A 12,636-nucleotide genomic window follows, 5' to 3' on the forward strand; every position below is an offset into this window, starting at 1 on the left:
TGTAAGGGGTGGGTGAAACAAGCTTATTATTCTTCTGGTACTACCCATAGTGCAGGGGTTGCAATACTGTTTAGTAAATTTCTTCCTTATACTATTCACAAGGTTGAACAAGGCGAGTCTGGTACATATATCATGATACATTTTCATGTTCAATATACTAGTGTTATTGAATTTCTATGTATCTAATGTTTAATATGACATTTTTTCAACAGTTAATGAAGCTCTGCGCATCCTATCTCATTTGCCATTAATGGTATTGGAGATTTTAATTCCGTTTTGGATCTGCAGATGGATCACATGGGTGGAATCAGTCCTGGTGACCACAGGTCGACTCAAGGATTGAGCCATTTTTGTAAAGTTTTAGACCTAGTAGACTCATGGAGAATATTGCATCCATTAGATAAAGAGTACACCCATGTGGCTCGTGCACCATGTCGCATATTGATCTTATGTTGGTGACCTCTTTGCTGTTTCCCAGGTATGTCCCCTGTTTATGGCACACATTGAAAAACAGTACGTGTATACATCCTCTAAATTTCACAAGGTAACTTACTGGGGCCGGTATATTGATGATATATGCGTAATATGGGAAGGAACAATGAGTGAACTGGAACAATTTGTAGAAGAATTAAATCAATGTCATCCAACCATCAAATCTGACTGCAATGCACAACATGAATGTGTGAATTTTCTTGACATATGGATCCACAAAGAGGGTCAAAGGGTCTATACAGAAATATACACCAAACCGACTGACAGCAATTCATTGCTGTCGTTTGATAGCATGCACCCTAAACATTTAGTTACTAGTTTACCGTTCTCACAGTTCCTAAGGTATAGGAGAGTGTGTGATACAACTCAAACATATTGGGCACAATCTACTACTACTGTACAACGCTGCGTAACCCTAGTAGCGCTCTAGAAATGTTAAGTAGTAGTAGTAAGGAATCTAAAATTAATTGCATTTTGAAATATACTAAGCAATCAGAAAAGGTGGCAGCGATCATTAAAAAACACTGGAGGGTTCTCCAAACACATGAACTATTCAGAGAAAAGAAAATAATGGTATCCTACACTAGGAATACAAATAAATATTCAAGATGCGATATGTAGATTGGATGTGTGGAGTAAACGGAAAGTGATTAAGTAAGCTCTTTGAGCAGGGACTGTCTCTCTGTGTCAAATGTTCAGCACTGCGTGCGTCTGGTAGCACTATATAAATGCTATTAGTAGTAGTAGTAGTAGTATAGCAAAAGATGTGGTAAATGCTGTATATGTCCTAACATAATAGAAGGCACAACATTGATATGGCAACATGGTCGACAACGGACTGAAACGAGGGATGACACAAATTGTGAGTCTATAAACATTATATATGCATGTAGATGCCCTTGCAGTATGATCTACATTGGACATATGTCTTGTAAATTCAAAACAAGAATAATCAAACACAAACATGGAATTATTAATATAAGAGTGGAAGCACCAATGGCATAGCATTGTATAGAGAAAGGTCATACGTTTGATCAATTGAGCTTCATGATAATAGAGAAAATACAAAACAGGGCAAGGGGGGGCACATTAAAAAATGCCTATGGCAGAAAGAACGACTGATTTACAAGTATAAAACTGCAGCACCACATGGCCTGAATAAAAATGTGGAATGGAAGGCATTCTATTAGGAAGGAATAGCCCTTTAAAGATTTCTTCTTTGGGATTGGTCAGGCCAGGAAGGCGTCTGTTTAAATACCGCGGCCATCTTGGAAGGGGAAATTGCATGAGAAAAAGAACGCTTGCTGAAGCAGCAATAATAATTGTGAAACAACACGTGCTTGTAGAAGAAGAAGAAATGAAGAACAATGCAGGAGATTAAGAAGGGAGATTGGAACTAAGATTGGAGTTGAAATTGGACAGCATGAACGTACCAACCGGTTGGGAAGATGCAGCAGCAATGAAAAGCAGAGTGCCCCAAGATATAACACAGCAAAGACACAAGCTGTTAAGATAAGTGAACAGCCCAGATAGGGATAAAAGCTTATGCTGTCCATCTAGATAAAAAAATTATTAGTGAAAGAAAAAGGCAAAGAATTGATATTTAGTCACATTAGATTTCACGGTTAAAGGGACATATCTCTCTCACAGTAAGGGTGTGTAGTAGTGACAAGAGGACCAAGTAACCATTGTTTTTCTCCTTATTTAGGAGATTTTTTACATTGGTTGTGGGCACTACCGCCACAAGAAAATAAGAAATAAGAAAATAAAATAAAGGACTGATGATAGAAATACAGCTCCAATGTTAAGTGATGGCGCTCTTGTACAGGAGCAAGTATTCTTTGTAGAATAAGCCACGCTGGATAGCGCTGAGGTCCTAGGTTGATAAAATAAGAATATATCTACACATCAAAGTGAGATGAATATGTAATATCATTGGATAACTATATGGAAATTGAGACAGTGAACCAGTGGTCCCTAGTAGAACGAGTTTGAGTGTTTATATGTTGCAATATTTCACTAATATTTCACAAGAGTACTTACGTGGTATAATGTATTATCTGTCCTTGTAATAAAATCTATATTTGATAGACAAGGATCTTTTCGAGTGAGAATATGTGAGCATAAATTCAATACTAAAACTGAAATGGCATATGTCATGACGGAAATTGTAAGCCACATTGAGCATGCAAATAGGTGGGAAAATGTGGGATACAAATGCAACAATTAAAAAAATAAATAAATACTAAAACACACAAGAGAAGAACCGTTGGTTGCACAATTTGAGGAGGCTGTTCATTGGTTTGAAAAACTAAGATTTTTTTGTTTTCGATATGGAACCTAAAAGAAAAAGGTGGAGATCATATTAAACTACAGCAAAGAGTTAAGATGAATTGAAAGAAGACTTAAAACACTAGAACCTAATGGTATCAATATTTCTATAGAAGGGACTGTATTTCTGTAGAGAAATTAATAGAAAATATAGGTTTTTGAAGAAAGTAATGGTGGTGAAAGGATTAAGACATATACCATGAGCAGCTGTGCAATGATACCACACAGGGCAGTCCCATGGCAATTCATAATGCCAGCATGTCCCTTTAGCAGTTAGAAGCCATGCTGATTGCACAGAACAAAAGAGAAGCTGGTTTCTGGGAACAGTAAGGTTGGTTTGTTTTTTTTAAGAATACATATGATAGATGCAGGATAGATACAATGAAGATGCTAATTCCAACTTTTTTTTTAAATAGAAAATATTTTAGTTTAATAAAAGCTTTCCAGAAAATGAAGGAGTTAGGCTTATACCCATGAAGAAGCCTGAAACGGTGGCCCCATATAGTCTAAAGTTAAGTTTTCCTAGCTTCATGCAGGGGTTGTCCGACCATTAGGCCACCTGAGGAGGGGGCCTCAGGCAGCACTCTTTCAGAAGCAGCATCTCCCCCCTTCCTTCCTCCACCCCATTCCCAGAATTTACCTTCATTCTTCATGTTCCAAAAGCCACAGGCGGCAGGTGCAATTCCCATTCTTTACTGCGGCTGCATCTCTGATGTAACTTCCTGTTTCCTCAGAGGAAGCCACAGTAGAAAAGAGGTCAGTGCCAGTGGCAGGGCAGTGTATGGGAATCACTGCCACCGCCGGCTTTTGGATCATGAAGAAAGAAGGAAAACACGGGGAATGGGGTGAAGGAAGGGAGGAGATGCCAGAGCTTGGCCGAGGGTGGGGGGGGGGGGCCCAACCAGCATCTCAGCCCCGACTCAGGCAGCATCTTGCCTTGGGCCACCCCAGGCTTCATGTTAACTGTTTTTGCATCCATTACTGATCATATAATTAGAAAAGTTTTGATCTTGAAAAGGTTTTTATAGCCAGCACTGCTCATATGCTTATATGATTAGAAACGTTTAGAGCTAGAATTAAGATTTAAAGTACATTTATTAAGGAACACAAAAGTGTCTGCAGGAATTAAAGCACTTGAAAAATTATACAAAAATGGTTCTGGGAGATTTTTATGATCAATGAAAGAAATATCCAGCCTAATCTGCTGAGAGATGTCAATGATAATCTCTCCAAAGGCTTCCAAGATCTTTTTCTTCCATCCAGTTATATGCTGATCACAGTGCAACTGTAATTTCAGATTGTTTTTTGAGATTTGATTATTTTTCAATCTGACTGCCTTCTGGTTTTCAATACTTAAGACAGTAGGCCCACAAGTTTTACTCAATCATTTCATAAACTCTTTTTTTTTTTTTAACCAGGAAGATAACTAGAACCAAAACTACAGAGAACCACCTAAATCTTGATCCCTCTTTAATTAATTAATTAATTTTAAAGACTGCTGTTGCTCTGCCTGAACCTTCAAGCAAATCTTCTAGAATTTAACTTCCCTTCTGCGGCTTAAGGGGAAGGAGAATGGGACTTGATATACCACCTTTCTGTTTTTTTTGCAACTACATTCAAAGCGGTTTACATAGTACATATAGGTACTTATTTGTACCTGGGGCAATGGAGGGTTAAATGACTTGCCCAGAGTCAAAAGGAGCTGCAGTAGGAATCAAACCCAGTTCCCCAGGATCAAAGTCCGCTGCACTAACCACTAGGCTACTCCTCCAATGGGTGGGTTCTGAACTGGTCCGGAGAAACTAAAGGAAAGAAAATTAGCAAGACTTAATTTTTCCTTCCTTGAGCATTTCGCCAAACCAGTTCAGCCAAGTGGGAAATACCAAAGCAGTAACGCTCATGAGGGAGGGACTACTAAGCCTGCAGACAAGTCTCTTTCTCCAAATTTAGCATCCTATCTTGCCTGCACACCCAGACAATGTTTCACCAACTAATGCAACCAAGCCCAGCAGAGGCCATGTTGGAAACACATACAGAAGATTGATGGGCCATGTCTGGACTAAGGTATCTATTCCTTCTGGCAACTGAAAAGTCAAGGAGCCTATGTGTTGGTCAGACACTATTGGAATTAAATTCAGCACCGGTTTGTCCCAGTGCTGCACAATTGGTGCAAAGGCTTCTGGGCTGAGACTCCACTCATCTGGATCCAAGAGATTGCAAGTCTGATAATCTGCCTGAACATCTTTTCTCAGGAGCCAGCCTCACGCTATCACCTCCAATGCTGCCCTGCTGCCATTTGCCTACTCAACACCAAGCGCTGAGGTCCCTTCCACTGTTGTCCAGTGCAAAACTTGTATGTGCCACTGGAGACCTGGTCTGGTACTGGCACAGTTCGTCCAGCTGTGCCATCAACTCTCGACACACTGCTACTAGGGCACCATGTCCCTTCCTTTCCCCTACTGAAAACACCTATGGCAGTGAAGCAGGAGCAGAAATGGGATAAGAGACTCAAAGAGACCCTAAAGCCTCCCTTACATACTGACTAGGTTCACTAGGAATACTATTTAGAAAAAGGATGGCGTCCAATTAAAGCAAAAAAAATAAAATGACCTCATAACTGCAGTGAGCTTTGACAGCAGCTTCAGGGGTTCGGAAGTAAGACCAATGCCGGGCAGATGTCTATGGTCTGGGTCCCATAAATGACAAAAACAGATCAGGGCCAAGGCTGCGGTGGGCTTCAACAGCAACTCCAGTAGTTGGGAAGTAGGTCCAGAGCCGGGCAGACTTCTAGAGTCTGTGCCCCAAAATTGGCAGGGAGATGTTTAATCATGACGTGGAACCTGTGCAGAGTGCCAGTTTCAACTATGGAAACCTTCTTGGGCAGACCGCTTGGACCGTGCAGGTCTTTCTCTGCCGACATTTACTATGTTACTAAGTTTTTCCTATTAGGTGCTTTTTTTTTCCTGACTCAATAAGGCTCTCGAGGTTTCCCCTCCAGTAGTAGGAAGGGGAAGCCAAGGCACAATACTATACTCCTGCCTGCCGCTAGAGTTATTAGTTTGTTTGATTGTTTTGGTTTTTTTTTTTTAATGCTCTGGAAGACTGCAATCCAAAAATATAGATATATAAATTCCCTACACCTGTGGCCTACCTCACTAGACATCTGCCATCTGATGGGAGACTGATAAAAATACTGAATGACAATAGGCTGCAAAGGGCACTTATAGGTTTACTTTGAGGCTAATTGTTCTCAGTCTTCATCTACTAGTAGGAGTGTATAACCCACTCAACTGAACAGATCAGGAGGAATGCTAAGAAAGGGCACTTAGTTAACAAAGTAGTCTTACATAAAGATATGATGCACACATGGGACTAATATTTTCAAGGTAGAGTACCTTTACTTTTTTCTGCCCAACTGCAAGTGTTTGTGGAGTTTGCATCTCTTTTTTACATATCAGTTTCATGCCTGCCATAACGTTAAAAGCCAAGGGTCCTATTTACTAAGCCATGCTAAGGGCATGCTAGCATTTTTAGCATGCACTAAACACTAAGTAACCAACAGAAACACATGGGCAACTCTAGCGTTTAATGTGCACTAAAAACGCTGGCGCACCTTAGTAAACAGGGACCCAAGTTACCACTATTACAGTACTAAACTAAGAATATTTGTCAAACAGCTTCTCGCAAGTGATTACTGTATCCATTTATACTACAATAATATTCTTAAATCTGTGGGAGTCTTTCTGCAGATATTTAACAAGTAAGGGTCCAGCATACCTTTAACCTTCTGCGATTCATCCGGACGTACCAGTTAGTTAGCATGTCAACAAATTTAACAAGCCTTGGCACTACTGTGTACAGTCTGTAAGCTACGAGCAAAAGAAGAAAAAGTTTCCTTAGGAAAAACAAGCTATATACAGATCTTTCCATTTTATTTTTACCAAAATTCTACTGTAGTTGCTTCGCTTTACTCCAAGTCATGAACAAATCCTGGGAGGAGGGGGGTTATTTTTTTTCTTTTTAAGGTACACAAAGGTGTTAACTATATGTCATAAGTGGCAACAGAAGGTAAACGAGTGCCAATTGTGCACTAAAGCATTCTTCTGTCTTAGTGCATTACAAAACGAAACACCTCCTCCTGAGAAGCAATCACTTGAGACAATGTAACTTCTTCCCCTTGGCCTTTTCAAAATATTTAGAAGACAGTGCTATTTTCATTCTAATAGCACTAATAATGCAGTTCTTTAATATTTTCTTCATCTGTTTTAGTATAATGGTTCCACGAGTATGAGTCACGTGTAAAAAGTTCTATACGTGCCAAAATAGGTTTATCTGCTTTCTAAAAATTCAATCCAGTATCTATGGCATGCCAGTATGATTTCTGACACACAGTAGTAGAAATGGCAAATGCTTTGTATTTTATACTTCTATTAATATTTTTCACAACTAAAAGGTCGTCATACAGAGAAGAGCCATCATGAATTTAAAGTCATAAACATCATATGCACCATAAATGAAAAGGAAATCCTAGCAAAAGTCAATGCTCTCCATGGATGTTTGGAGGGCCAAAAACAACATTCACAAAGTAAAATATCAACCACATATCAGTAAAGACAAACATTTAGGGGCGTAGTTATTGAGATGTGTTACAGCCATAATCCACATTATTTGCCCCGTAATGCAGATAATAGGGCAATAATATGCATTATATTACCATAGCACACCATAGCACACATTTTTACCATGTGACACAAAGTAAAGCAAAATGTGTCATTACTACGTAAATCAGATGACACAGCTTGAAGTGAACACCGCAAGCTGCATTATTCCTGGAAAAAGTAACACCAGCTAAAAGCTGTCATTTTTCCTGGCCAGGACCATCAGGCTGTTAACCTGTGGCCTGATACTCCTGGGTTGCTTCTTAAAGGGGCTGAAGTCCCTTGGCAAACACATCCTCCCTTCCCACCAAAGGGATCCCCTCCCCTCCCATGTCCCGACCTTCCTGTAGACCCTCTGGGCCTAGTTTTAAAATCTCTTGGTCTAGTGATACGGGGGCAGGAGTGATCTCCAGTCACTCTTGCCCCTGCCAAATTCGAAATGGTGCTGATGACTCCTAGTAGTAAAGGGCTAAGCTGCCATAAGGGTCTTTTGCCATTAGATGCAAGACTGGGTGATTGGGGGCTTTCTATTTCAGACCCAGTCACCTTTAAAAGGCTCTCCATCAGGTTAGCTTCTAAAATCTGGTACTGTCTTTTCATAAATAATGCAACCTTGCAAGGTTAAATACAAACTATGTTATTCATTTTGCATAATAATGAGGTATATTGCATACATCTGCATCTCCAATTTGCAAAAAATGTATGTTAATTTCAAATAAGGCACATTTCCCTTAATAATCATGCACTATTCCCTTAATACACATAACTACCCTTCAGTTTCAAAGACGACCCAATGATTTCGCAAACACCAAGTTTTTCTCATTAGGGAACAGCATTCAAGCCTCAATAACACAGCAAATTTTATACATATATATTCATAAAAACATTTTTAATAAAATGTCTGAAAATGTCACTGCTAATAAAGTAAACTGTTCACACTTAAAGCTATATCTAAAACTATAGTTGGCCATTTGACACTTTTTTTAACAAATCTCAACTTGTAATCTACAGTATTTTCAAATTTTAATTTTATACAATGTATCTGGTATGTTTTCCTGAAATGGTAGTAAATTTGTTGATGTGGTAATGTTCTTTTAACATAAACCCTAGAAGTACTCATTAAATTATACTTCAACTGTATATTATAAAGGAAAGTAACTTTTCTAACAGTCTACAAGCTAGCAATATCCAGGCTAAAGAAAAAGCATAGGCAAATGATGTTTCAGCCTGAAAAGGCAATGTTTGGAACACAAACCCTGAGAAGAGATATACACATAGGTTTTATGGGCTTTGTAGATTTTTAGTCAGTACTCTACCTATTCCATTTTCACCCAAGCTCTCATACACCTGATACTACTATTACAACTACTACTTATTTCTAAGTAGTAGTTTAAAAAGGGGGTTAGATGGTTTCCTAAAGGACAAGTCCATAAACCGTTACTAAATGGACTTGGGAAAAATCCATAAATCTAGGAATAACATGTATAGAATGTTTGTATATTTGGGAAGCTTGCCAGGTGCCCTTGGCCTGGATTGGCCGCTGTCGTGGACAGGATGCTGGGCTCGATGGACCCTTGGTCTTTTCCCAGTGTGGCATTACTTATGTACTTCTACAGTAAAGAGCTACTAGATGTGCACAGTGCTGTATACAAACATATCAGAGACAATCACTGTTCCAAAGACAAATAGGGCAAATGAGAGATTAGGGAGTTTAATTTGTTATAGGAATGATAAAAGCAAGGGTATTAAATAGGTGAATGAGAGGTTAAGATTTAAAAGCTGCCTCAAAAATGTGAGCTTTTATTCTGGATCTGACCAGGCTAAGAGAGGAAGCATTTATTTATTTATTGCATTTGTATCCCACATTTTCCCACCTATTTGCGGGCTCAGTGTGGCTTACAATAAGACATGAATAATAGAAATACATTTGATACGACTAAGTTATGGATTACATTGAACAGAGTTGTGCGAGACATTCGAATATCAATGGGAGTATAACAATGGGACATCAACATGGAAACATTAGAAGGAGACAATGGGAAAAAAGGGCATTGTTAGAAACCTAGGTATATAATGTACATTGTTCCGTGAGTAAGTGAATGATTGACTGGATAGAGGGATGGGGGATCAGAAGTGGATGTGTATTGAGTTGGTGAACAGTGAGTGTGGTTTCTAAGTGTTTTGGCTCTTTCCGTAAGTTTGTTCAAACAGGTGAGTCTTCAGTAGTTTACGGAAGGAGGCTTGTTCGCTAATCGTTTTTAGGTTGCGCGGAAGTGTATTCCAAGACTTCGTGCTCATGTAGGAAAAGGTTGACGCGTGTATCGTCTTGTACTTCAACCTCTTGCAAGTGGGGTAGTGAAGGTTGAGGTGAGTTCGGGATGATCTTTTGGCGTTTCTGGGTGGTAGGTCTATTAAATCAGTCATGTACGCTGGGGCTTCACCGTGAATAATCTTATGGACTAACGTGCAAATTTTAAAAGTAACGCGGTCCTTGAGTGGAAGCCAATGTAGTCTCTCACGCAGTGGTTTTGCCCTTTCATATTTAGGTTTTCCGAGGATGAGCCTGGCTGCTGTGTTCTGGGCTGTTTGAAGCTTCTTCAGTATTTGCTCTTTGCAGCCTGCATATAATGAGTTGCAGTAATCCAAGTGGCTGAGGACGAGGGATTGCACTAGGCTGCGGAAGACGAATCTTGGGAAGAATGGTCTTATCCTTCTCAATTTCCACATGCTGAAGAACATCTTCTTGGTTATGTTGTTTGCGTGAGTTTCAAGTGTTAGGTGGCGGTCGATAGTCACACCGAGGATTTTTAGCGTTTCTGAGATTGGAAGTTTTAGGTTTGGTGTGTTTATCACGTTGAATTTGGTTGTGTTGTATTGGGAGGTGAGTATCAGACATTGGGTCTTTTCTGTGTTTAGTTTCAGGCGGAATGCATCTGCCCATGTGTTCATGATATGTAGACTTTGATTGATTTCGTTGGAGATTTCTTTGGTGTCTTGTTTGAATGGGATGTATATTGTCACATCGTCGGCGTATATGTATGGGTTTAGGTTTTGTTTTGATAGGAGTTTTGCTAGAGGGATCATCATTAGGTTGAATATGGTTGGCGATAGAGGTGATCCTTGTGGGACTCCACATTCCGGTATCCATGCCTTGGACTTGGTTGAGTTTGATGTGACTTGATACGAGCGCAGGGTTAGGAACCCCTTGAACCAATTCAGGACGTTTCCTCCGATGCCAAAATATTCAAGTATGTGTAGTAGGATTCCATGGTCAACCATGTCGAAGGCGCTTGACATGTCAAATTGTAGGAGGAGTATATTGTTGCCAGTTGCAATTATTTGTTTGAATTTAGTCATAAGGGTGACTAATACTGTTTCTGTGCTGTGATTCGAACGGAATCCTGATTGGGCATCATGCAGTATTGAATGTTTGTCTAGGTAGCTTGTGAGTTGTTTAGTTACCACACCTTCGGTTATCTTGGTTATTAGTGGTATGGATGCTATTGGCCTGTAGTTGGTTATTTCGCTCGTGTTTTTCTTTGTGTCTTTAGGAATTGGTGTGAGTAAGATTTTTCCTTTTTCCTCTGGGAAGAGTCCGTTTTGTAGCATGTAGTTTATGTGGCTAGTTAGGTTTATTATGAATTGTTGAGGAGCAGATTTCATGAGGCTATTTGGACATATGTCTAGTTTGCAGTTGGATTTGGCATATTTTTTGAGAGTTTTGGAGATGAGGTCTTCTGATAATAGTTCAAATTCGGTCCAGGTTCTGTCTGCTGGGTGTGTTCCTTCTTCTGGGTCTAGACAGTCTAGGAGAGTGGTGTATTCTGTAGGGCTGGCGGGTATTTTGTGTCGTAATAGTACAATTTTCTCCTTGAAGTATTTTGCAAGGTTGTCGACACTTGGTATATCTTTGTCATTGGTTGTAACAGGTGTGGTGTCTAACAGTTTGTTCACGAGGTTGAAGAGTTTATGTGTGTCTTTGTAGTTTGGTCCTATTAATGTTTTATAATGTAGTATTTTTGTCTGTTTGATAGTGTATTTGTATTTTCTCCGAAGTTGTTTCCAGTCATTTAGTGTTTGTTCGTCTCTCTTTTTATTCCAGGCTCGTTCAAGTCTCCTGACTTGTGATTTCAGTTTTTTTAGTTCTTCGGTGAACCATGGATTTGCATTTTTCCTGTGTGATGTTCTGGTTTGGGCTGGGGCAATTTTGTCTAATGTTGTTGTGCTTATATCGTCCCATTCTTGGAGGAATTGGATGGTGTTAGCGTTTGTAGTCCATTCGCTCTGGTAGATTTGTTGCCAGAATGTTGTGGGGTCTATTTTTCCTCTCGTTGTGTAGGTTGTTCGCTCATGTTTATTGATTGTGTTTAGTTGTGTTTTTCGCCAGTAAAGAGTAACATGACATACCAACCTACAAATGCATAAAACCCTTCAACATAAATTGTTTAAAGAAACATTACCAAATACTTTGGTTTCTTTTGCACTATGAAAAAAACAAGACATTCCGGCCAATATTCAGTCAATTGTTTTTTTATTTTTAAAACGCTAATAGTCACCACCAGCTAGATTAGCCCCGGATATTCAGTGCTGGGCCATGTCTGAACACGAGCACTGAATATCAGGAGCAAAATTCCATGGGGATGGCTGCCAGAGGCTGTGAGCTCTGGATGAACTATCGGCCAGGACCCTCATAACATTCTTTTCAGCTCAAAGTCCCCTCAATCCCCTTCCCGACCTCCCTCCTTCCTACCCCAGCCCTCCAACCCACAAGACTGTAAACATTCCTCTCACTCCCCCACCAGAACAACCTCCCTACCCCTGCGATGTAGGTAGGCCTTCCCTGGGCCTACCTGTATCCCTGGTGGCCCTAGTGGGGGCAATGGGGCCAACTGCTCCTGACTCTTGAGGCTGTCTCCTGCAAATAAGATGTCGCGACCTCTCACAGCAGCTCACAGTACTTCTGTTATCAGACAGTTTCTAATTTCTTTTCTAACTCTAATATTTATAACACTACAAGTATAAAGAACAAAATGAATATTAAAGATACAAATATTGTTTTTTGCTTATTTTTTTTTAACCTCTCAACAGTCTTATAGCTCTGGAATTAAAACCTTAGTGATCTGATAATTTTATCGTTTCCTAGGTAAAGAAATTT

General features: G+C 39.8%; 1 protein-coding gene across 1 annotated transcript in view; it reads right to left on the reverse strand.

Moving 5' to 3' along the window:
* The window catches only part of IARS1 (isoleucyl-tRNA synthetase 1), a 451,726-nt gene that overhangs the window by 121,648 nt on the left and 317,442 nt on the right, over window positions 1-12,636 (reverse strand). The window contains exon 21 of the mRNA XM_030205292.1: window positions 6,601-6,692. Coding sequence (XP_030061152.1) covers window positions 6,601-6,692 — 92 coding nt within the window. The remainder of the gene's footprint in view (window positions 1-6,600; window positions 6,693-12,636) is intronic.

The sequence above is a fragment of the Microcaecilia unicolor genome, chromosome 6 (assembly GCF_901765095.1).
Source record: "Microcaecilia unicolor chromosome 6, aMicUni1.1, whole genome shotgun sequence".
In the NCBI taxonomy this organism is placed as follows: domain Eukaryota; kingdom Metazoa; phylum Chordata; class Amphibia; order Gymnophiona; family Siphonopidae; genus Microcaecilia; species Microcaecilia unicolor.